Source organism: Urocitellus parryii, chromosome 1 (assembly GCF_045843805.1).
Source record: "Urocitellus parryii isolate mUroPar1 chromosome 1, mUroPar1.hap1, whole genome shotgun sequence".
Classification (NCBI taxonomy): Eukaryota; Metazoa; Chordata; class Mammalia; order Rodentia; family Sciuridae; genus Urocitellus; species Urocitellus parryii.
In genome coordinates, this window is record NC_135531.1 from 104,118,061 (window position 1) to 104,141,243 (window position 23,183).

The 23,183-nt window shown below is 52.5% G+C and overlaps 1 protein-coding gene across 1 annotated transcript in view; it reads left to right on the plus strand.

Moving 5' to 3' along the window:
* The window catches only part of Tcof1 (treacle ribosome biogenesis factor 1), a 35,890-nt gene extending 14,051 nt beyond the window's left edge, over positions 1-21,839 (plus strand). Inside the window, 17 exon segments of the mRNA XM_026414656.2 lie at positions 79-288; positions 452-703; positions 793-990; positions 3,194-3,328; positions 3,514-3,708; positions 3,881-4,081; positions 6,625-6,732; positions 11,343-11,529; positions 12,880-12,998; positions 14,624-14,734; positions 14,981-15,224; positions 15,717-15,799; positions 16,496-16,667; positions 18,564-19,097; positions 20,370-20,467; positions 21,123-21,168; positions 21,432-21,839. Of these exon segments, the coding sequence (XP_026270441.2) occupies positions 79-288; positions 452-703; positions 793-990; positions 3,194-3,328; positions 3,514-3,708; positions 3,881-4,081; positions 6,625-6,732; positions 11,343-11,529; positions 12,880-12,998; positions 14,624-14,734; positions 14,981-15,224; positions 15,717-15,799; positions 16,496-16,667; positions 18,564-19,097; positions 20,370-20,467; positions 21,123-21,149 (2,874 nt within the window). The 3' untranslated portion in view covers positions 21,150-21,168; positions 21,432-21,839.
* Positions 21,840-23,183: the final 1,344 nt, after the last annotated feature.

Below are 23,183 nucleotides of genomic sequence, written 5' to 3' on the forward strand. Positions count from 1 at the left end.
CTGCTTGCTGTCTCCGTCTTTGTCTTTGCACACGTCACCCCTTGGGCTCCCTCTCCTGATCCCATGTGTCTCACTCAGGCCAAGCTCTCCGGGAAAACCACCCCGGTCAGACCTGCCTCGGGTTCTGCCAAGGGACACTTGGGGAAAGTAGCTGCCCCAGCGCCCCCACAGAAGGCAGGGCCTGGGGTCAGCCAGGTCAAGGCTGAAAGGTCCAAGGAAGACTCCGAGAGCAGCGAGACATCTTCTGACAGTGAGGAAGAGGCATCGGCAGCTGTGACTCCAGCCCAGGTGAGGCTGGGCGCTGAGGCAGCTATTCCTCCTGACTGGAGCGCCCTGACCTCCAGCCCTGCAAGTTGGCATATGGGTTCTGGCTGGTGCAGGGAACAGCAATGGGGCTGTACCTCAGAATCCAGGAACCTTCTCTAATTTATCTTCATTATTGTCCCCACAGGCAAAACCAGCTTTGAAAACTCCTCAGACCAAGGCTTCCCCCAAGAAAGGCACTCCCATTACCCCTGTATCTTCCAAGATCCCCCCAGTGCACGTGGGCACCCCAGCTCCCTGGAAAGCAGGAACCATGACTTCTTCCTCATCCCCAGCTGTGGCCTTGAGTACCCAGAAGCCAGAGGAGGATTCCTCTTCGAGCAGTGAAGAGGAGTCGGAGGAGGAGGGGGAGTCTGCTTGTGCAGCAGCCGTGGCACAGGTGAGACCCGTGTAGGCTTGCCAGCTCAGGGCTGGCCCCATGGTGCTCTCTGGGCTCCTGCGAGACCCCTCTTCCTTCCTTCATTCCAGGTGAAGTCTGTGGGGAAAGGCCTCCAAGCGAGAGCTGCCTTGGTACCCACCAAAGCGCCCTCCGGGCAAGGAACTGCCCCAGCTCCCCCTCGGAAGACAGGGCCTTCAGTTTCCCAGGTTAGAGCTCAGGATTCTGAAGACTCTGAGAGCAGTGAGGAAGAGTCCGACAGTGAGGAGGAGGCTGCCACTCCAGCACCGGTGAGGCCTAGGAGGAGCCAGTGGCACCACCCGCGCTAGGCCCAGGCCAGGTCTGAGGGTGGGCTCGCCTGGGGCCACTCTTGCTCGCTTCTTGCAATAGCCCCAGGATGGCCTCCACCAGTTCCGCTCCCCACCAGGCTCTCCATAGTTTCTCTGCCCAGCAGAACTCCAGGGTCTGTGTGGCCCTGTGAGCTCCCATAGGTTCCAATGCTTTCCACGTGCTATGTCGAGTACCCACCCTGCCAGGAGCACTCCTGGGCTGGGGTTGCTGAGGCCCTGGCCCTCAAAGAGGTCTCCCCCACCAGCAGGGTGTGGACATACGTAGGCACGCATCCTTCCAGCAGGGTGAGGCAAGGTTACAGTAGAGGATGTGTGCCTGGACTAGCAGAGTAAAGAAGTCACATCCAGGGGTTTTCAGAAATGGCATCTAAGCCAGGGGCTAGAAGTCGCCCTTGAAGTGTCGGGTAGAGGATTCCGGACAGAGAAAGCAGACCAGATGGGGGGGGTTAGGGGAGCACACCTGGCTTGGGTACTGCACATCTTGTCTGGTGGCAGGGGTAGATGGCAAGGGTTTGGAACCACACTGCCTGGTTCAAGTTCCAGCTCCTGTCCTAGCACGTGTTTTAGTCTGTGGGGCCTCTCATTGGACTACTGTGTGTCGCCACCAGCCCTCCCGGATGGGTGAGAGGGGGTGGATCTCACCAGCAGAGCCCCTGCATCTGGCAAGTTCTCACCTGGGTTATGTGCAGGTGGCCAGGCTGATGTGCAGCAGAATTCAGTGTGGCCTCCCCGCCCGAAGAGTGGGAAGCAGTAAAGAGTCCCTACCCCCATCCACACCCCCACTTTTATTATTTTTCATTGTCGCTCTTGGTGTTTTTCAATAATCACTCAGATATTAGTCATTTCTTCTTTCTCTGTACCAGATACATTTATTTAATCTTTTTGTCCCCTGCTTACTGTTGACTTGTGGCACCCAAGGTCCCGGGATTCCTCCACCATGGTTTCAGGCTCTGCAGGGGCCCCTTCCAGGGCCAGCAGGCTCCTCCCCTTCCTCCTAGCTGCAGACACGTTGCAGATCCAGTGCCTCCGGGTTTCATTGTGCAGATCGCTTAAGTATTTGTCTTCCCATTTGAGCCTCCCACCTGTACCATGAGGTGGGCGTTTTATTTTTATTCTTTGAACCATGGGTTATTTAGAAGTGGGTTGTTGAATTTCCAAATATCTGGGATTACCCAGGTTTCTTTCTGTTGTTGATTTCTAATTTGGTCGCTCTGTGGTTGGAGAACAGATTTTGTATGATTTCAGTCCCTTTTTTTATGTGTTGAGACTTGTCGGGTCAGGGTGGCCCTTGCAGCTTCTGTCCTTTTTCTCATGTCTGTATAAAAGCCAAGACCCTCTTTGGTGACAGGAGCTCTGTGCTGGTGAACTCTCAGCCTGAGGAGCTGGCAAGCTCTCACCTGGGTTATGTGCAGGTAGCCTTCTCCTTTCTGAAGTCCTGACTCTTCATTCCACTTATTTTTATGCACATGAGGGACACTGGGGTAGGGTATCTTCTGACACTGACCAGATGACATCTCTGAATGAGCCAGGGCTTTGAGATGCTGACAATGCCAGGCCTACTGCTATACTTCTGGCAAGGATCTCTGGAAATTTCCTTTATCACTCTCTGTAAGATCTGCATTTGCCGGAGACCCAGACAGACAATTTGGAAATGGTTTCTGCCTTGTTCTATTATCCTCAGTACCTGGCTCCCTCCTCATAGATTAATATGGCTGCTCAAGCTCCGTTTATTACTTCAGCATTCTAGCCAGCAGGGAGGCAGAGAAATGTTACCTACCCTTTATGGCCCTCAACTTTTACCTAACTGAAATGGAACCTAGAAGGCACCTTGGTTCTAGATAGGCTTATGCTTAGTTCCCACAAAGAAAAATGCTTACAGTAATGAATTTGAGTGTTTCGAATGTGCCAGGCACTGTGTCAAACAAACACAGAATTTCCTACTTAATCTCACAATAACCCTATAGGTGGGGTTATTTTCCTCATTTTACAGAAGAGGAAATTGGGGCCCAATGAGATCAAATGCTTTCACATTCACACAGCTATTAAATGAAAGAACCCAAATCTGAGCTCAGGATCTGACTACAGAATGCACATTCTGCCTGCGCATGTCGCCTGCTCCTGTAACTTCCTCTTCTCCTTCCAGGTGAAGGCCTTGGGGAACACCGTTCAGGCCAAAGCCAGCCCAGCTCCCATTAGAGCGTCTTCAGCCAAAGGCACGTCAGCCCCCGGAAAAGTGCTTACTGCAGTTACTCCAGCCAAACAGGGGTCCCCGGCCAAGGCAAGTGGGGCCAGAAGCCACAAGAAGTGTCAGGAGTTAGGGCGGAAAGGACAACCAAGCAGTGGCCCCAGCCTGGACAAGGCCCTGCCTGGGCAGGGGTGACCTTGGGAGTCATACCATGGGGGACTGAAAGGAGCTATGCTGTTCCCCTGTGTCTCCAGTACCATAATCTCCTCCCAATTCAGGGGAAGCCATCAGTGAGAACCCCCCAGAACAGCACCGTCACAATGAAGGGCCAGGCATCTGTGGCCACCACGGGAAAGGCAGTAGCCGGAGCAGCCCAGACCCAGAAGGGGTCCGTTGGCAGGGCAGAGGAGGAGGACTCAGAGAGCAGCGAGGAGGAATCAGACAGTGAGGAGGAGGAGGTGGCACCAGCACAGGTGGGCCAGGGTGCTGGGTGGGGAGCACCCCTGTGCTTCACTGTCTGTGCCAGGAGCCACAGGCATGCTCCAAGCCCAGCCCCTGCAAGGGCCACGGTCCCTCTTTGCCCATCCACCTCCTCGTCTTCACACATTCCCCGTCTCTCTGCCCTCGCTCGCTCTCTCACTGCAGGCGAAGCCCTTGGAAAATAAACTCCAGGTCAGGAATGCCTCAGGCCCTGCCAAGGGTTCCCCCATGAAAGGGGCTCCTCCAGCTCCCCCTAAGTCTGCACCCGCCCAGGCCCCACTGGGGAAGCAGGAGGATGATTCAGACAGCAGCAGCGAGGAGTCCGATAGTGAGGGAGAGACACCAGCAGCCGTGACCCCGGCCCAGGTAAGACCTACAGGCCTCCAAGGCACCGCCATCCACTCCTCAGTTGGAACTCAAGTTCAGGGCCAGGTGGGGAAAGAAGAGGCACAGTAAGGCTCTGGCTCTAGGGTCCCTTCCTTTACTGCTGTCCTCCATGTCCTTTAGATGTCATCTGCTTTAAATCCCTCAAACCAAGGTCTCCCCAATGAAGGGTGTCCGACGCTCGAGCAGATATCTGTGCAAGTTCAGTTCAGCAGCTCCTTTTAAGGCACAGAGGTTTGGACTGTGGTGCAGGGATCGTGAGGTCTGGCGGGGTAGAGGAAGTCATATCCTAGGCCTCAGAGGCAGGTGCGTCTCCCAAGGGAAGTCCCAGCTAGCTTAGTGTGGAGCCTTGGTCCTGGGGAGTTGGGAGAGAGGAAATGAGAAATGACCTTTTATCAGGACAATTTTCTCTGATTATAGAAGGCAGCAGGACTAGCTATGTCCTACAGAAACTTAGGGTGACAGATTCTAGTTAGGGCTTAGGCATGTTATGGAAGTGGTTGACACTGGCCTGACAGAAGTATAAACGATGGCAACTGACGCTGAGCCTTGGGAATAGGAGAGACCATAGGTATGTAGCAAAATTAGAGCCAACTGGAGGGACGGCCCTATTATAAAACTACCAGTTGTGACCTTGTAGAAATGTACCCTCATTATGGTCAAATCTTCCTTTTCTTGAAGGAAGCCAGAAATCACTCCTGGCCAAGTTTCATCTCTTAGATTTCCATTTTCTTCATAAGTAAAACAAACATCAAGAACTGTGTTAGATGCTCCTAGGTTTGACCTCTGCCTTTGTGAATGGAAGGCATTGGCCCTCCCCTCAAGGAGCCTGTAGTATGTAGGGCGAGACAGGTGACTGGATCATGGAAGAATGTTCTGGTAGTGCTCTTATCTTCTGGAGTGAGGAAAACAGGTCTGTGAGAGGCCAGAGGCAAGTATGGTTGAACTGAGCTAAAAGGAAGACCAGACATGCCCAGGCACAGGTGGAGATGTGAACTTCACAAAGCAGTGTGTGCAGCCGATGGACCCAAGGGCAGGTGGTCAGTAAAGGCACTGTCTCACAGACAGCATCCTTCCTGTTGCTTGCCACTGGTAACATACATGGAGGGTCTAGATCCCAGGCGAAGACATGGATCCCAATCATATACTGACCTGTGCAGCTTTTTGATTCATAAGTTTTTGGTGAGTTGCTGTGTCAGTCATGGTGTCCCAGGCTGCAGGAGAAAACCCAGTTCAGAAGGGCTTTAGCACTAAGGGACCAGTTCTTCAGCTTCCCTGATGACCCACTAGCCTCTTGGTCATAGCAGGGCTGTAGCATCTCCTGAAGAGCTGCAAACATTCCTAGCAGACCCCTTCTCAGGTCTCCTTATCCAGATTTGAGGCTGGTGGTGCCCAAGCCCTCTCCCTGATCATTGATGAGGGGCCTGTAGTTCCCATGAGTGGCTAGGAGGAGGGCCACCCTCCCCAGAGCAGGTGATGAGCACCACCAGAGCAGAGTCAGAATCCGTAAGGAAGATTGATAGGCATCGCTGCTGGGGAAGCAGTCAACTCTGTGTGTTGTAGTTGCCCCATTTAAAAATTGGGAAGCTGGAGCCAGAGCTGTTGGTGCATACCCATAATCCTAGCAGTTCTTGAGGCTGAGGCTGGAAGATAACAAATTCAAAACCAGCCTCAGCACAGTGAGACCCTAGCGACTTAGAGAAACCCTGTCTCTAAATAAAATATTAAAAAGGAGTGGGGATATGGCACAGTGGTTAAGGACCCCTGGGTTCAATCCCAGGTACCCCCCCCCCCAAAAAAAAAAAAATTGGGAAGCTGGGTGCGGTGGCACATGCCGGTAATTCCAACAAAGGAGGCTGAGGCAGGAGGATGGCAAGTTCTAGGCCAGACTTGGCAACTTAAATGGCAATTCAAAGATGAAAAGGCCTAAGGACAAGGCTCAGTGATAAAGCTCCCCTGGGTTCAATCCCTAGTACTGAAAAAGACAAAAATAAGAAAAGTTAAAATTGGGAAATGCCTCATACAAATCAGGTTCTTTTAGCTCCTCCTGAGGAATCAAGGGCTCAGGCACACCCAATGCTTCTTGTGGCTGAACTGAGTAATGACAGAGTCTCTATCCTGGTAGGGAGCACGGAGCTGCCCTCTGGCCTGACTTCAGGACCCCTTCAGCCAGCCCCTCATGCCTGGCCTGGTCGGGAGAGATGGCGGCCAGCAGGCCACTTTTAGCTGGGGGTGTTAGAATCACATATGAGCTGTGCTGAGACCACTGACCTATAACCTCGCCCCAGGCTACAGCACCACAGCCCCCAGGTTTTAGCTGTGACTAAGTCATACACCTTTCCAGTTCAGAGTCAGGTCTGGAAGAAGGTAAGTAGATGGAGATATGTGTCCAGTGGCTGTGGGGCATGCCTGGCCAGCAGGTTGTGCCATCTTCCCCAGAGAGCCAGAACACAAGAGGGGCATTGTCACTAGCTGTGTTCCCCCTCAGCTCATACCCCTTCCCCATCATGTTCTTGCCTCCTCAGAAGGATGGTACCTCCAAGACTGCCAGAGGCAAGGCCCTGACCTCAGGACCCGCTGAGAATGCAGAGGTGTCCTCAGACAGCAGTGGCGAAGAGCTGCCATCAAGCCAGGTAGGCAGCACCTGGTCTGAAGACACGCCAGGCCCAGCTCAGCAGGGGTGGTGAATTGGGGGTGGGGTGCAGATCTTGCCACAGGGAAAACTTGCCACTTTTAAACGGCACTTCACAGTTTCCAGAGCTCTCTCTGACACATTCATCTGGACAGTAACCCCATGAGGCAGGCGGCAGAAAAAGTTGAACACACAGGCTTCCAAGCAGGGTAGCGGAGGGTAGAGGCCAGAGGCCAGGTCCACACCTACCAGCCCTAGGCCCCAGCAAATGCTTTGACCTTCCTGAGGCTTGGCGTTTCAGTAGTAAAATGGATGGGGTCAGTAACGGTACCTGCCTCCTCATCTATACTGATGCAAGTACCTCAAGTCCTTGGCACAGTCCTCTGCCTGTGCCAGAATGCCTGTGATTGTCAGGAGGGCAGGTGGCATTGCCCCATTTGACACTTCAGGAATGGAGGCCCTGAGAGTTGAAGCAATTTCCCCAGATTCTCAGGAAGACGGCTGAGAAGGGCACAAACACTGGCTCCTGGCCCCTGTGTGTTCTTGTCCTGGCTTGGGACCTGAGCTTCTCAGGGCTCATCAGAATTCCATGGCCTCGCCCAAGACCCCAACCTGAGCAACTGTGGCACCTTAGCATGCTCTGCTGCACCCCTGGTGTTCCTTAGACAACGTCCCCAAGGGAGGGACCAAGCCCATCTCTCTGACTTCAGAGGCCAAGGGAGCTTGACTGCTGGGGCCTAAATTTTCACATGAACCCAGGCCTTTCTAGCAGCCTCGCCAGAGCTGCTGGAATCCTGCAGCCCCCACACCAGTGGGCCTGCTTCACCACTGTCCTTCTGTATCAGGTGTCAGTCTGTCACTGAGGTTCTCCTGACGGCTGCTCGCACACCTTCACCAAAACCATGGTGAAAAATTAATGTTATGGGTCCCTCCCTGTGTGCCAGGGACTGTACTGAACCCCATTTTGAGTTATTCTGTTTAATCCCCACAAGAACTCTGAGGGAAGGTCCTTTTGTTATTTGTATTTTAAGGAGGGGAATGAGGCTCAGAGTTGAGCAGCCTGCCCCATCCATTTGAACCCAGGCCATGCTCCCTGGCCTGCTCCCTGGCCCTGTCTGGACATTTCTCTGGGGCTTGGGCTGTGCCCCTGGCTCGCTGTGGAGCTTTGTGAAGTCTCCTTCTTGAGGGCTCAGAACAGCTGTGAGGGAGGGGCCCCTCTGCGTTTCCCTGCGGGGGCTGGCTAACACAATTAAAATGAACATCATGCTTAAACTGAACCATTTAATTGGTACGTTAGTCCTGAAGATTCTGGAGCCCCTGTTTGAAAAGCAGAAGTGAAAATAGTCGGCAGTTTGTGCATTCCCCAGGGAAGATTGGGAAGACAGGCACTTCCTGGGGAAGCTATGGCCTCCGCCTAGCTGGGGGACTTTAAGCTTCTCAGTCCTCAGTCCCTTAATTATGATTACTATCATTATTAAGCATTTCTCAAACATTTTGCTATTGGCAGTTTTTGCTGTTTTTCTTATTAGCCCACCAACCTAGCAAGAACTTGATACCAGGGTTGTGGGCTGAGCCCCAGGCTCCAATCCCAGTCCCCTGGCTGCCCCTCTGCCATGTTGTGTAGAGCAGGGGCCTCAGCTAGGGCCTGCGCTGCAGCCTGGCTTGGGTGCTGATTAGAAGGAAAGTGGTAGGTGTGTGAGGCCACGCATGCATTAAATAGCTCAAGGGAGCCATTCCACTACACATGTGTGTCACGGCATGGATGTGCACCAAGAGCATATGTGGTTTTTACCTACCAGCTTAATTAATTTTTTTGAAAGTGTCACTTTCTCTATTATTGTGCCAAAACAACAAAAGACATAGGCCCTGCCCTCAGAGTTTCAGAGAGGAGAAATCTGTCAGAAACTAAGGGTGTTAAATTAAGGCCTGGCATGCTGGGTACTAGGAGGAGCTCCTGGCTGGTCCCTAGAGAACTAACTTCCAATTTGCATTTTAGAGCATTTTGCTGGTCACCCTGAGCAAAGTCTTTGGACCTCAGCCTTTTCAACCTCTGGGGCAAGGCTCAAAACTCAAAATTCTCAGCCCCAAATAGTGGCATTTCTTAGTCCCCTAGGGTAGGACTGGCCCAGATTCTGCTACCCGATCCGCGGACAGGTTTTTGTGTTGTTTTTGAGGTGCTGGGGATGAGCCCAGGGACTCCTGTGCTTAGTACTCCTCTTACCAATGAGCTACACTTCCACTCCACAGGCAGTTTTGGCAGGGACTCTTGGAGCAATCATGCCTTTGTGACTGTGTCCCATGCTGGGGTCTGTAGCCTGAGCCACCAGCCCCACCTGGCCCCAGACTTGCTGAGTGAGGACACAAGCTGTGACCTCCACTTTAACAGGCCACAGGTGCTGCCCAGGAAGCCTCTGGCTTCTTCCCACGGGCACCAGAGCACGAGTGGGAAGGGAGCCCCTGGACTCCTTCTGGTCCTTAGTATGCTGCACCTATAGGTGCAGCCATGGGCTCGAGCAGGACAATGACGCTCAAGGAGCTTCTCTAACCAGAACAGGAGCCCCTGCCTGAGCTGATGTGCAGTGCCCCCATCCCAGTGAGTGACCGACAGGGATTACTATTTGTTCTTTCAACAGGTGAGAAACTAGGTCTCCGGGCTTCTGTGGCTTGACCACACAGGGTTGTCATGGCAAAGGCAGGCACAGAAGGGGGTGTCCCCTGCACCCTTGGTGATGCAGCCCTCCTCTTTGAACTCTCCAGGCCTGATTCTTGCTCTCCTGCTTAGAATAGTACCAGGCTGTGGGCCCCTTGTGGCCCAGCCGCCCTCTGCATCCGGGCCCCTGCACCACCTCCCTCCCACAGCCCAGCGGCCGGGCCGGGCCGGGGTGGCGTGGGCCGGTGGAGCTGGGAGGAGGCTCTGCTGCTGCGCTGCTTTTAACATCCCGAGACGCTATTGTTTGCCTCAGTGGGTTCGTTGCCTCTCTTGGTCCCCGACAATCTGTTCTTCTGTCTTCTCACATATATATAGATCCCCCTCCCTCCACTGCAAGCCTTCTCCCACTTTGCATCCTTCTCTTTTTCATCACGTGGGAAGGAAGGCTCTGGAAGTGGCAGATCAGAGCAGCCGTGGGGGAGGCTGTTTGGCAGGGGTAGGAAGGGCCTAAGCCCAGCAGAGCTTCCACCCTCGGGCAGGCACCTTTCTGCTTACTTTTTACTTTACCTCTCTCAGCACAGCGCCTTGAGGGATACTGAATGACAAGTCAGGCCCACGAGGTGGGCAGGGTGGTGTGTCGAACAGAGACCCAACCCAGCCCCAGGTCTAACTGCCCCTCACCCAGGCCTCAGGCACCTCCCCCTCCTGCCCTGAATTGCCCCACTAGCCAGAGCAGGAACAGACCTCAGGTTAGTGCTGACATTTCCAAAGTGGAAAGTAGGTGCCCCTGTCCTTGGCTCATGGCTCTCCCTGCTCTCCTTAGTTGGGGGCTTTTAGGAGGAAGCAGACCTGGATTCCCCTGGTGTACGGGTGGCACATTCTAGGAGCTGCAGTTCCTAGCCAGACTGGCCTGCACAGTACCAGTGAGCTGCTGTTGCCACCTGCTTTTCCTGTCACTCTCTCATTGGGACATTGAGAGCCCACCCAAAGGTGAGGCAGTGTAAAGAACTCCACGGCCAGCCCAGTCTCTGCAGTCACACGCACCGGTCAGGCTGGCTCCGAGCACATCCCCCCTCACCTCCCAGCACCCTGGCCACTTTGAAGCTGGTCTCAGGCCTGTCATCTCATCCACTAGGATTTCAGTGTGCCGGTCTGAATGAGGTCTCTTTCTTTTTTCTTCCTTTTAAACACAACCAGGATTGTATATCACAGCTAAAAAAAACTGACCTATCCAGACAAGCGTTCTCATTTCCCCAATTATCTCATGAATGGTATTTTTTATATTTGATGTGTTCAGATAAGATTCCAAATAAGGGCCACACGCTGCGTTAGGTTATTAATCCCTTTAAATCTTAATCCCGTGGTTCTTTCCCACCCAACCACCCTTGTTTTCCTCATGTATTTTATGTATTGAAACTAGGTCAGTGTAGCTGGGGCTGCAGCCTGGGCCACATCTCAAGGACGTGTCAGAGCTGCTGCAATGGGGAGAGCTAGACTCTAAGCACCTTCCTGGGGAACCTTACATTATGGCCAGGTCGCTGTAGGAAAGACTTTAGGGCTCCCCCTCACCAGGTCTCTAAAGTCAGCCAGGGGAAAGAAGGCTCAGTTGAACACTGTGGCCCTGGCTTTGCTTCTAGCAGGCTGTGTTGGTGGGCACTCCTTCCCTTTCTGGGCTTGTAGCTTGTAGACCTCCCACCTGTGAGTGTAACTGATACTGCTGCCCTCGGGGGTTCACTGTCAGGGTCAGGTGGGCTCCTGTGAACTGTGAAGTGTTGTGCTGGGTCTTGGAAGGTGCCCTGGGATGGGTGTGGGCTGGGAGTGTCCTAGGCAGCTAGAGTGGCCTCTGTGCCCAGCTGCGCCTGCGCTTCTTGGACCCCTTTGCCTTACAAAGTTCCTGTCTTCCTCTTTCCCTGGCCAAACCTTTAATCACCGGGGGGTATGTTCTGTTTTTGTTTTTCAAGGTGATTAAACCCCCTCTGATTTTTGTCGACCCTAATCGTAGTCCAGCTGGCCCACCTGCTACTCCTGCACAGGCCCAAGCTTCGAACACCCTGAGGAAGGCCCGGGTCTCAGATGGCACTGCCCGGCACTCCTCCTCCGAGAGCGAGGATGAAGACCTGATCCCCGCCACACAGTCCTCCACTCCTGGTGAGTGCCCTGCTTCACCTGCCAGGCTCAGCTGGGTGGAGCTGCTGGCAATGACCCCATTGAGGCGAAAGGGGACAGAACTCTGGTCGAGTTGCATGGCCAGGGATTGGTCAGGGACCAAGTGTCTAGGCCCTGCATTGTCACTCTGATGAAGGGCTAACTCACTATCAACAGAAGGTAGGACCAGATCTGGGGTGTCCTTGACTTAAAAGAATCTGTGATTCTATCAATAACAACAAAAAATGGCTGTTACTCTTATTGTTGTTATAACACTTTAATGAGGAAATCATACCTAATTCTGGCAAGGTAATTAAGAAATGATATTATGAGCTGGGGTTGTGGCTCAGTGGTAGAGTGCTTGCCTCGCATGTGTGAGGCCCTGAGATCAATTCTCAGCACCGCATATAAATAAAAATAAAGGTCCATTGGCAACTAAAAAATATATTTTTTAAAAAACCGTAATATATTTAGCACAAAAGAAAAACTACCAGCTGGGCACCTGGTACCCACCTATAATCCCCGCTATAGAGACTGAGGCAGGAGAATTGCAGTTCAAGGCCAGTTTGGACAGTTTAGTAAAACCCTGTCTCAAAATTTAGAAGTCTGGGGATGTAGCTCATTGGTAGAGCTCTTGTCTAGCATATGTGAGGCTCTGGGTTTAACTCAGTACCACAAAAAAAAAAAAAAAAGGAAGAAGAAAAAATATCACCTATAACCCCACTGCCTGCATCTCAAATATTATTACTTCTAACGTTTCTCTGCTGCTGACTTGACTGAAGCCTAAGACACACCTGTGTTTGTAAAGTAGACCATACTGTACGTAGTGCTTGTCATCTTCGGTGGGTATGTTGTGACATTGAAGGTTTGTCAGTACATATTTATGGTGTGGTTCCTACCGGTTACATGACAGTACCACATTCCACTCTGCCAGCACCATGTCGGAAGAGACAGGGGTTTGTCTTGGGCTCTGACAAGCTGCTCTCCGGTGAACTCTAGAACAGACTGTGCAAATATCTGGGTGACTCTCAGGAGAGACCATTTTACATGAGGAGTCTCTGGTACCAGTGTTCTAGCACATGGCTCAGGTGTAGCAGCCTGACTGGCTGAGAGGAGAGGACATGAGGAAAAAGTGGGGGGTCGCTGCCATAGCAGCCATTGGATGTCCCTGAGCTGTGTCAGATGACAGGCCCCTGCCTGGAATGCTTGGGGTATGGAGTGAAACCTCTTTCTGTGGAAGGCCTACGCACAGCACAGCACTGGGTCCCCAGATGGGCTGGTGACTGGGTTGTGCCACCACTGAGGAGGCCATGGGGTTTCTGTATCCTGATATGCTCCTGTCCTCTATTTCAGCTATTAAGACCAATGTGATTGTGCCCACTGCCCATGCACGGACGACTCCCAGAGCCAACAGCAGGGAGGAGTCCAGTCGGACATCAGAAGGCAAGAAACAGGAGGCAGCAGCCACTCAGGTACCTGGTGGACGGAGAGGGAGGGCAGCTGGATTCCACTGCAGTGGCTGTCTCCCACCCCCAATAGCATTGGCCTCATAGCCAGAGGCCTTCCTGGCCTTCAGACCATAGACCTGATGCCAGATTCCCAAGTCATTTTTGTATTGTTAGGAATTGCTTTTATAGGGTATGGTGGCACACACTGTAATGCCAATGAATCAGAAGGCTGAGGCAGGAGGATCACAAATTTGAGGCCAACCTCAGCAACTTAGCAAGCCTCTAAGCAGCTTAGGGAGACTCTGCTCTAAATAAAAATGAAAGGGGCTGGGGATGTAGCTCAGTGGTATAGCAGCCCTGGGTTCAATCACGAGTACCCCAAACAGAAAACAGAATCAGAAATGCTTTCAGGGAACCCACAGCTGAACAGGGCCAACTTCCCTCTGGAGTCCTTCGTCAGCTTTTTCAGCATGGTGAAGCTTCTGATTTATTTTCTTTCTCCCACTTTTGAAATGCCATGAACAAAAGTTGCCCTTCAGAATGTATAGAACAATCCCTTTAGCATTCTTCCCAGCCTTCACCATTTTTAGTGGATTGTTATTTGACCCTTGCCTGAATCTAAAAATGCAGTGACCCACTGTTCAGAAGATAAAACTGAGCACACATCCCCACCTGGGCTGTGGTTTGATCAGAATTAGGCAGGGCCAAAACCCAGGTCTCCTGATTCCCAAGTCCCTGCTCTTTCAGCCTTATTGGTTTGTTATCCCATTGAGAAGGAGCTGTTCACTGCACCCCACCGAGTTCTTCTTGAGAGGGTGAAAGAAAGTTGCCATGCACCTAGGGGGCAGTGCCAACTTGGAGGGGCTGATGTGCCACCCACCCACTGGGTACACACAAGCTATACCTCAAGAATGGCCTCTGGAAGGAGAGGGTGTGTGCTGGCTGGGTGGGTAACCAGCCCATGATCACTACACCCCCAAAGCCCATACCTGTTTGGCCACTCAGCCAGTAGATGGTGCTGACCATCTGCCCTTGCCAGACACGGCAATAGCAGGAACAAGACAGGCAGGGCCCCTGTCCTCATGGATGGAGTTCTCAAGCCAGTCGGGAAGCAACCATTAGACAAGGAAATCAAACAGAAACAAGTTCCCCACCAACTGTTTGATGCTATGAAGGAAACAGAACATAAACTAGGGAATTGTGAGTGATCTGCTTTAGGAAGGATGGGCAGGGAAGCCCCCCCTGAGGAGGTGAGCTGGGGGCACCCTGAAGATCGGGAAGTTGAAGTTCTTGCTCCCTGACTGTTGGTGGGTGCAGAAAGTAGGGGGACCCCCAGCTAGAGGTATATCCTGAAGAGGGTGCGAGTTAGAGTGGGCCTCAGGTGGGATCAAGCTACTTCCCTTTCTTGCTGGGAGCTCTCTCTCTACTCTAAGAACAAGGTGATTTTCTCATAACCTTAAACCTGCCACCCATCTTTCTGCCCAAATGGTGACATTGCCCCTCTAATTGCTGCTCGTCCCCAACTCTAGCCCCATGATTCTTGATACTTGGGTCCCTTCTTACCCCAGCCAGACAGGGTCTGACCAGGCATGACCTAGATGGCATCCCAGTTACCTATTGGTCTCAGAGCTGCCCCTCACTGTCCACAGGTGGCAAAGCGGAACTCAGCTTCCCTCCCGCTGACACAGGCCGCCCTGAAAGTCCTCGCCCACAAAGCAAGTGAAGCCCAGCCTCCTGCCAGGACCCAGTCTTCAAGTGAGGTGAGCTGGGAAGCAGGGTTACCAGACCTACCACAGGGAGGGCCCAACCCTGAGTCCCAGGACTTACCTCCCTGGATCTCGGTGGGCTGGTGTGTAAGGAGGAACTACAGTGTTCACCCTGGAGAGCTGCGGGAAGGATCCAGGAGGCCACCTGTGTGGCTCTGATACAGTGCCCAGCCCGTTGTTGTGCTAAGCAGGCACCATACTGCTCCACATGACCTTCCACTCTTTCTTTCATCAAATTAGGTTGACAGTGCTGTGGGAGCACTCACTGTGACTCATCCCCAGAGCTCCCCTGTCCAGAACAGAGTGAACAACAAGCTCAAACAACCCAAGCCTCCTGCAGGCCAGCAGGCCACAGCCACACCCTCGGGCCTCTCCAAAGCCAAAGCCCCTGGGGGCTCAGACGACAGCGAGGACAGCAGCGACAGCTCTTCAGGGAGCGAGGACACTAGGGGACCTCAGACAGCCAAGTCAATCCCCAGGCTAGGTGAGGGTGCTAGGAGGGCAGGTCCAGCGCAGGGGTGGGATGCAGCCTGGTAGAACCCTGGGCTTTGGCCTCAGCTCTGTGTCCCAGCTTGATCTGCGACCTTGGCCATGTTATCCCATGTTGGGCCTCAGTTTACCCGTTCATCCAGCCCTCTGAGGAAATCTGTCCAAATGATTTCAAAACCCTGACTCTTGTTGAACTGCTGGTAGCTTCTTGGTATCAGACTCCTCTTATTGACTCCCCTAACTCCCAAGACCAGGCTTCCCCACAAGGGAAAGCAGGGGATATAAGTGGGACCTTGGGAGCTGGAGATGAAGGCCGTGAATAACAGGATGTAGCAGGACCTTCCACAGGGAGGGCCCAACCCTGAGTCCTTGGGTGGAGGGATGGGGGGACTTAGACCTGGCATCTCAGGCCTCTGAAGGGTTCACTCTGCCTAACTGACAAGGGCCACCAGGGGCCCTCAACAGGATACCTTTGCTTCTCCAGTAGGTCCAACCCCTTCTAAGAAGGAGACTTTGGTGGAGGAGACTACAGAAGAGTCCAGCGAGGATGAAGTGGTGGCCCCTTCCCAGGTAACTGCCAGGAAGGGGGCTGGCTGCCCACAGGGTTGGGCTGGACTCTTAGACCAGTTAAACCTGGTGTCCTTCAGGTCAGACATCTGGCCCCCTCCTCTTGCCCTGGGCAAAATCCTGCCTGCAAAGGAACCAGGCGACTGAGCATGATGGTGCACACCTGTATTCCCAGTGGTTTGGGAGGGTGAGGCAGGAGGATTGCAAGTTCAAAGCCAGCCTTAGCAACTTTGTGAAACCCTGTTTCTAAATAAAATATAAAAAAGCACTGGGGATGTGGCTCAGTGGTTAAGCGCCCCTGGGTTCAATCCCCCCAAAAAAGAAAGAGCCAGGCAAGCTCCTACCCCAATCCCTAGGAGCCCAAGCAGTTAACCTCTGGGTCTGTGATTCTAGGTGATTCCCAGACAAAAACATTTCTTAACCAGGTTTCTTCAAGGTTCCTCTCTCTGTACATGGCAAGTGCTGGTGACTTTTGTGTTTGCATTCATAATAAGAAATTTCCTTTTTGGATGTACTTGTCTAACATGTGTATTGATCAAGGAGTTCACAAGGTGCACTGAAGCACCCCGGGGCTCAGTGCCCACTCAGTCTGCCTCAGCAGGGTAGGCCTGAGCGCCCTGGGCTGGTGTCCTCACAGCAGGTCATGCTTCTGGGCGGGGTGGGTGGGCTTGCAGCCTCTTTCACACTGGGCTTCTTCAGTCTCTCCTCTCAGGTTATGTGACCCCGGGGCTGACCCTGGCCAATTCCCAGGCTTCAAAGGTGACTCCAAAGCCAGACTCCAGCCCCTTGGTTTCCTCTGCTCTGGCAAAAAAAGATGACCCAGAGGGCAAACTGGAGTCTCAGCAGGCAGCCACTGTTTCCCTTAAAACAGGTAAGTCAAGGGACAGTAGGACGCGGAAGGACAAGGCAGTGGGCCTCCTTTTGTCCTCCTGCAGCAACGGTGCCACTAACGTGGTCCTGTCTGCCACCAGGGCTCTCCAAATGAGGGGCTTTGGTCTCCAGTGAGACCTTCTCATAGTGCAAGTGGGGCCCACCCTGAGGTATCTGGCTCCCATGGTCTGGGCAGCCCAGGAGCCAGGTGTGTCTAGCTGGAGGAAGCTGGTTGCAGCTGTAGGAGAATATCTGCCTAGAGGAAGCAGCACCCTTTTTTTTTTTTTTTTTTTTTTTTTTTGTAGTGCTGGGGATGGAACCTAGGGCCTTATGTGTGTGAGGCAAGCACTCTACCAACTGAGCTATGTCCCCAGCCTGGAAGCAGCTCCTTGACTTGTGAAATAGACCTTGCTCTTTCCAGCCATCCCCGTTGACTATTCTTCCCAACACAGGATCATGATGTGGGGTGTAGGCACTGAGGTTGATTCAGACAGAAGACTGGAAGCCTGTTTGCAGGAATTGGCAATGGTCCAGCCCAGAGCCACTCTGACGCACTCTAAAGCACTGACAATCCCCAGACCACCCTGGGTTTTGTTTCTTTTCTTTTTTCTTTTTTTTTTTTTTTTTTGGTGCTGGTGATTGAACCCAGAGCCTCATGCTTTCCAGGCAAGCGCTCTACCACTGAACCACATCTCTAGCCCACCCTGGGTTTCTAAACATGTCTAAAACAGGCCCTGCAGAGGGTGGTGCTCCAGGGCATGTCAAGGTATGGCATGCAGAAAATAGTCACATGGACTTTGGAGGGCAGACTGGAGGGAATTATGGGCACAGTCAGGCCCACTGCATGCTGCAAGGAGTAGCCCCCAACCCAGTGTGACATGGATGTTTGCCTTTATCCCTCCTCAAAGCAGTCACCTCCAGAGCCAAACCACTGAGCCCTCTTCCAGAGCACAGCAGGTAAGAGCTTTATGCCTGCTTAGCCCAGAATGGAGTAGAGCCCTGTCCAGGCCAGAGGCAGTGGCAAGGCCCAGTCTTTGGGCTTTAAGTAGCAGTTTCGCGTGCTGGGTCAGAAGCGGAGTCGTTGCTCACTTTCCTCCCCAGTGTTCTCTTTGTGAGAGGCGGGTGTGACAAGGAGACATTTTAGAGGGGGCTGTGGAAGGTTTTTTTTACACGTGTAGTCAGCACACAATTATCAAAGGCAAGCAGAGGCGTGGAAAATTCTAAACAAAGGCTGCACCAGAAGTCACTCTGGCAGGCAGTAAACCTACTTAGTCAGCCACCACTTGTGCACCCAGTGCCCCCACCAGCAGCCTAGAACCCTGGCCTAGAAGGGCCAAGGGCCCCCTGTGTCGATGGATTATGAATTGAGCGTCTACAAGCCCTTCACTTTTATTTTAAATCTATAGCTTATAATAGAGAGACTTCATTATTCATCCATTTCCTCATTTTACAAGCAGGGAAACAGCCCTTGAGAGGATCTGGGTCCTGGCTAGAGTCACTGAGGTTGGTGGTAAAGTCAGACTCAGAGACCAGATCTCCTGACCCAGCTCTGGACTCCTGGCTACACGATACCATCTCCCTTCTGTTTGCTCTTTCATCTCATGGTAGATTTCAGGGCCTCACGTCAACATCTGGGTTCATTGTCCATCCCTCACCCTAATTTGAGTAGAGTTTTGTATGAAAAGACAAAAGAGCTCTAAGTTGAAAGCAAGGTCCAGGTATGGGGAACGCAAGGACTCTGGAGACGGAGATGGGACAGAGTGACCACTGGACCTTGCCTTCCTGTCTATACCCCTGCAAGAGGAGGAGCTGTCTTTCCTTGCATCCTCTCAGCGCTCACCATAGATATTTGTCCTCAGCTTCCCTAGATCCTTGACTCCAACTCCTCTCTCCACAGGTAAAAAGGAAGCCACCTCAGGTGCCACCTCTGAGAAGCCCAGGAAGGAAGCCCCGAGCTCCACAGACTCCACACAGGGACTGCAGAGCAACATTGCCCAGCACTTCCAGGGGGCGCCCTGGCCCCTGAGTGAGGCCCAGGTGCAGGCCTCAGTGATGAAGGTCCTGAAGGAGCTACTAGAGCAGGAAAGGAAGAAAGCCACAGATGCCGCCAAGGACAGCAGCCGGAAAGGCCGGAAACGGAAGCTGTCAGGAGACCAGTCAGCCACCAGAGCCCCCAAGAGCAAAAAGAAGAAGCAGCTAGTGTCTGAGGAAGGCAGGGAGAGTGCTGTTTCTTCAGAAAAGGCCTCCAGGACTTCCAAAGGGAAAAAGAGAGACAGAGCAAGTGGCAACACAAAGGAGAAGAAGGGGAAGGGACCTTCCGGCTCCCATGGGGCCAGGGACCAGCCAGAAGGGGAGCTGGGGATGGTGAAGGTTGAGGGTGGAGATCAAAGTGACCCAAAAAGCAAAAAAGAGAAGAAGAAATCTGATAAAAGTAAGTAAGACCTTGCTTCCCTAGGCCCATGCTGAGGGCGGCAGGGGTCCTTAGCCAACTCTTGGTCTCTTCCCTGTGCACAAGGAGATCCCTGGATGGGTTTTCCAGGGTCTTGGGGGCAAAGCCGGAAAAGATTCCAGAGCACCTGGGCCAGAGCTTCGAGCCAGCTCCCCAAAGCCCAGAATGTTCCCTTAGTATCTGACAGTCACATTCATTTTCAGCTTCAGGCTTCTAGAAGATCCAGGCTCAGGCTGCAGCCTGACAAGGGCAGAGAATGGTGTCCTGTGCCTCTTTGGCCCATGTCAGATTTTGGAAGAGCCTGTTTCTCCCACCAGCTCTGGGGTGCAAAATGGACCAGAACACCTGAGCCCTCATCATCTCTCTAGAACTCGGTTTCCTATTCATTGAGACCTGTGCTAGAGTCTGCGCTCAGTAGGTCCTCGTCAGTCCTTGTCCAGCACAAGAGGTATTTTATTCCCATTTTGCAGATGGAGAACTGAGGCTCAGAGAAGGAGGATGCTCAGGGTCAGGGGGTTTCACCGCTCCAAACAAGCAACCCTCTTGTGCTGCACCAGGGTGGTAGAGGAATACAGGAGACGGGTAGATGCCTAATGCCTCCAGGGCAAAGGCAGGGTGGCCCTCAGAGCAGGACGCTTGACCCTTTGGTGCTCAGTACTGTATTAGGTTCCCACTTTCCTGTCAAAATAACTGTGGGACTGTGGGAGGTTTTGTTGTTTTTTCTTTCTTTCCTTCCTTTTTTTTTTTTTTTTTTTTTTTTTGTGTGTGTGTGTGTGTGTGGCGGGGGGTGGTTGGGGATGAAACCCAGGGCTTCATGCATGCTAGGCAAGCATCCTACTACAGAACCACATCCCCAGCCCTGTGAGGGAATTTTTTAAATGAGTTGATTTAGGGCCAGGGATATAGCTCAGTGGTAGAGCATGAGGCCTAGCACGCATGAGGCCTTGGGTTTCATCCCCAGCACTGCCCGCCCCCCCAAAAAAATAGTAATAATAATAATAATAATTGAGTTAATTTAAAGAAAATTAGTCATAGTCCAAGTGGTCCATGGATGAAGAAGGCATGAGGCTGGTTTTGAAGGACAGGTGTCCTGGCCCCACCCTGGCTGTGTTGATGGCTTGCTGGACTGTGGGGAGAGCTGAGCACCAGCCAGGAGGAGCAGGCCCTGGAGTCCTGCCCGCCCCTATACCTCCAGCATGGCCCAGCACTCAGGATTAAAATCTGTTGTTCAAGAAACTTCCTTTCTTCCTTCAGGTAAAAAAGACAAGGACAAAAAGGAAAAAAAGAAGAAAGCAAAAAAGGCCTCAACCAAAGACCCTGACTCACTGCTTCAGAAGAAAAAGAAGAAAAAGGTAAAATGAGTTCCTGCAGCGTCTCAGACCGAAAAAGGGACCCAAACCCAGTTCCCAGGGTGAATGTTAGCCCTTTGCACACCCAGACACGTCCCTGCCCTCTCCATTCTTGACTCTAAAGGGGGATCTTGTGAGAAAGAGCCGGAAGGGAGTATTCCTAGCCTCTGGAAGCCACAGAAGTGGCCCTGTCTCATCTATGAGGTGGAGAATGAGGGGGGTTAGGGATGAAGGACAGGGATACCCCCAGAGGTCAGGGAGACCCACATGGGCTGTCGCAGACTTTCAGGTGAGAAGAAACAGGACTTGGGCTACATGTACCCAGCTGGCAGGCTGTCCCTACTGAGGAAACTCTCATAGCCATCTGCTCTGCTTGTGGAGCAGCAGAGTTCGAGGGCTGATGGCCTGAGCAGGGTCTATGCTATGGCCAGAGCCTCAGCCTCTCAGGCAGGATGGCGTCCCCCCTGTGCCCAGTAGGCCTGGATTTGTCGGGAAAGTCCTGGGCTCCTTCCTGGAGGGCACATGAGGCACTGCCCCATCCCTAGGGATCCCTATAGACCTGGCATTTGTCCTGGGGGAATCGCCAGTCCCCGGCAGGTGTGGGGCAGCAGTGGGATACACCTCAGGGATAAGAGCCCTGACACTTTTCTCCTCACAGAAGAAGACCGCAGAGCAGACTGTGTGAGAGGCCAGGCACAAGACAGGTATGCTTTCTGGCCCTTCCCAGCCATGGGAGGACCAAAGGAAGGGGGGCTGGGGAAGGTTCCAATCCTCAAGAATTGGTGGGGCCATGTGACAACACCAGGGGCTGGAGGGAGTGTCGGAAGGGTCCAGAATAGAGCGACCAGCATCAGCACGTGAGGGATAGTCAGTCCCCCTCTCCTAAAGCAAGAAGGCCAGGTTTTATCCTCCTTGATGGAGGGAAAGGTCAGGAGGTCTTATGTCTGGATGTGCTTCCTTCCCCCAGGGAGTTCTTAACGGAGTATTGACCATCTCCAGGCCTCTGACCTCTGCCTACCCTGGCTTGAGACTGGATTTATAACTTCTCCCTCTGCAGAAGATGGCCAGTGCAGGGTCCCCATGCTGGCCAAGTCTGTGAGCCTGCTAGAAGCCTGGTCTGAGGAGGAGGGAGCCCAGCTCCTGGGACCTTGCCCCACTGATCCCAGCACAGAGCGCTTCACATAGATGTGTACAGTATATATATTTTTTTAAGTGACCTGTCTCCCCCCTTTAAATCTAACATGCCCAAGGGCTGGACTTTCCACCGCTTCACTCTGCAGACCCAGTGAGGCCAAGTGTGTGCTCATCCATGCACTTGGTCTCTGGCTGATCCCAAGCCTTTGTCCTCTTTTTGTCTATTCTTCTGGTTGTGGCTTCTGTGTTTTGTTTTTTTCTCTTTTTTTTAAGAACTCAAAATAAAAAACTTAAAAGAAAGATGCAAATTCCTGGTGTACCTGGGACAAGGCTATGTAGTTGGCTACTTGGGAAAGACGGTCTGACACCTGGCAGTGAGCAAGCCAGCACTTGGGATTCCTTCTTGATGGAGTAGAGCTCTGGGATTCTGTGAGTGGGACAGTTTGCCAGAGAAATAGCCTGAGCCCAGGGCTGAGTCGATGGGGAAAGACTCAGCTGCAGCAAAGCTCATGTGGAACTGCAGGGTGATTGTGGCTGATTTCCTATAAACACCCAGAGAGGGGAAATGGGAAGGGGCCTCAGGAACTGACATGAGTGGGGATAGGCTCTCGAGGTAGAACAGCTGTGGCCGGTGCAGTAGGAACCAGAACACCAGTTAGGAGTGATGGCCCTCAGTCAAGGTAGCTGTGATTCTGTGGTGATGAAGGCAAGACACAGGGGCTGGGGATGTGGCTCAAGCGGTATTGCGCTCGCCTGGCATGCGTGCGACCCGGGTTCGATCCTCAGCACCACATACCAACAAAGATGTTGTGTCTGCCGAGAACTAAAAAATAAATATAGAAAAAAAAAAAAAAAGAAGGCAAGACACAATGAAGTCAAGGCTGCATGGGGCAGTGTGTGCGGGACTCAGTGGTGGCGTGAGTGTGGATGGAGGGAGGGGGGGGGTAGCCAAGTCACCTCCTGCTGCTCCATCCTAGACCTCCTGAGAAAGTCCACTTCCACCCCAAGCAGGTGGAGCACCAGAAGTCCAGAGGTTGTGGAGACTGCCGAGGCTCTCAGCCTCCTGCCAGAGGCAGACAGACAGTGGCAGTGCCCAGGAAACCTGGGGCTGAAGGTCTTGGAGACTCAGGTTGGCATTTGCCTGCACTCGGGGCTTTAGACCACCTCCTCGCCCCAGTGACTTGTCTCTCCTCTAGATCCAGTGTGTTGGTCTAGATCAGACTGCAGGAAAGCTTTGTCCTTGGGCACATTGGCCCACAATTCTTTTTGTTTTGTTTTTTAGTGAGACAAAGGATAGCTTGCCTCATGTGTGCTACGCAAGCACTGGTACAGTGCTTAGTGGTACACTAAGCCATATTCCCGGCCCTTTTTATTTAAGTAGATTTGTAAATTTTTATTATTATTTTTAGTTGTAGTTGGACATAATACCTTTATTTTATTTACTTATTTTTATATGGTGCTGAGAACCAAACCCAGCACCTTGCACATGCTAGATGAGCCCTCTACTGCTGAGCCACAACTCCAGCCCTCCATGGAAATCTTTAATCTTAAGGGTATAGAATGATTTTACTAATTGATGTCTGAT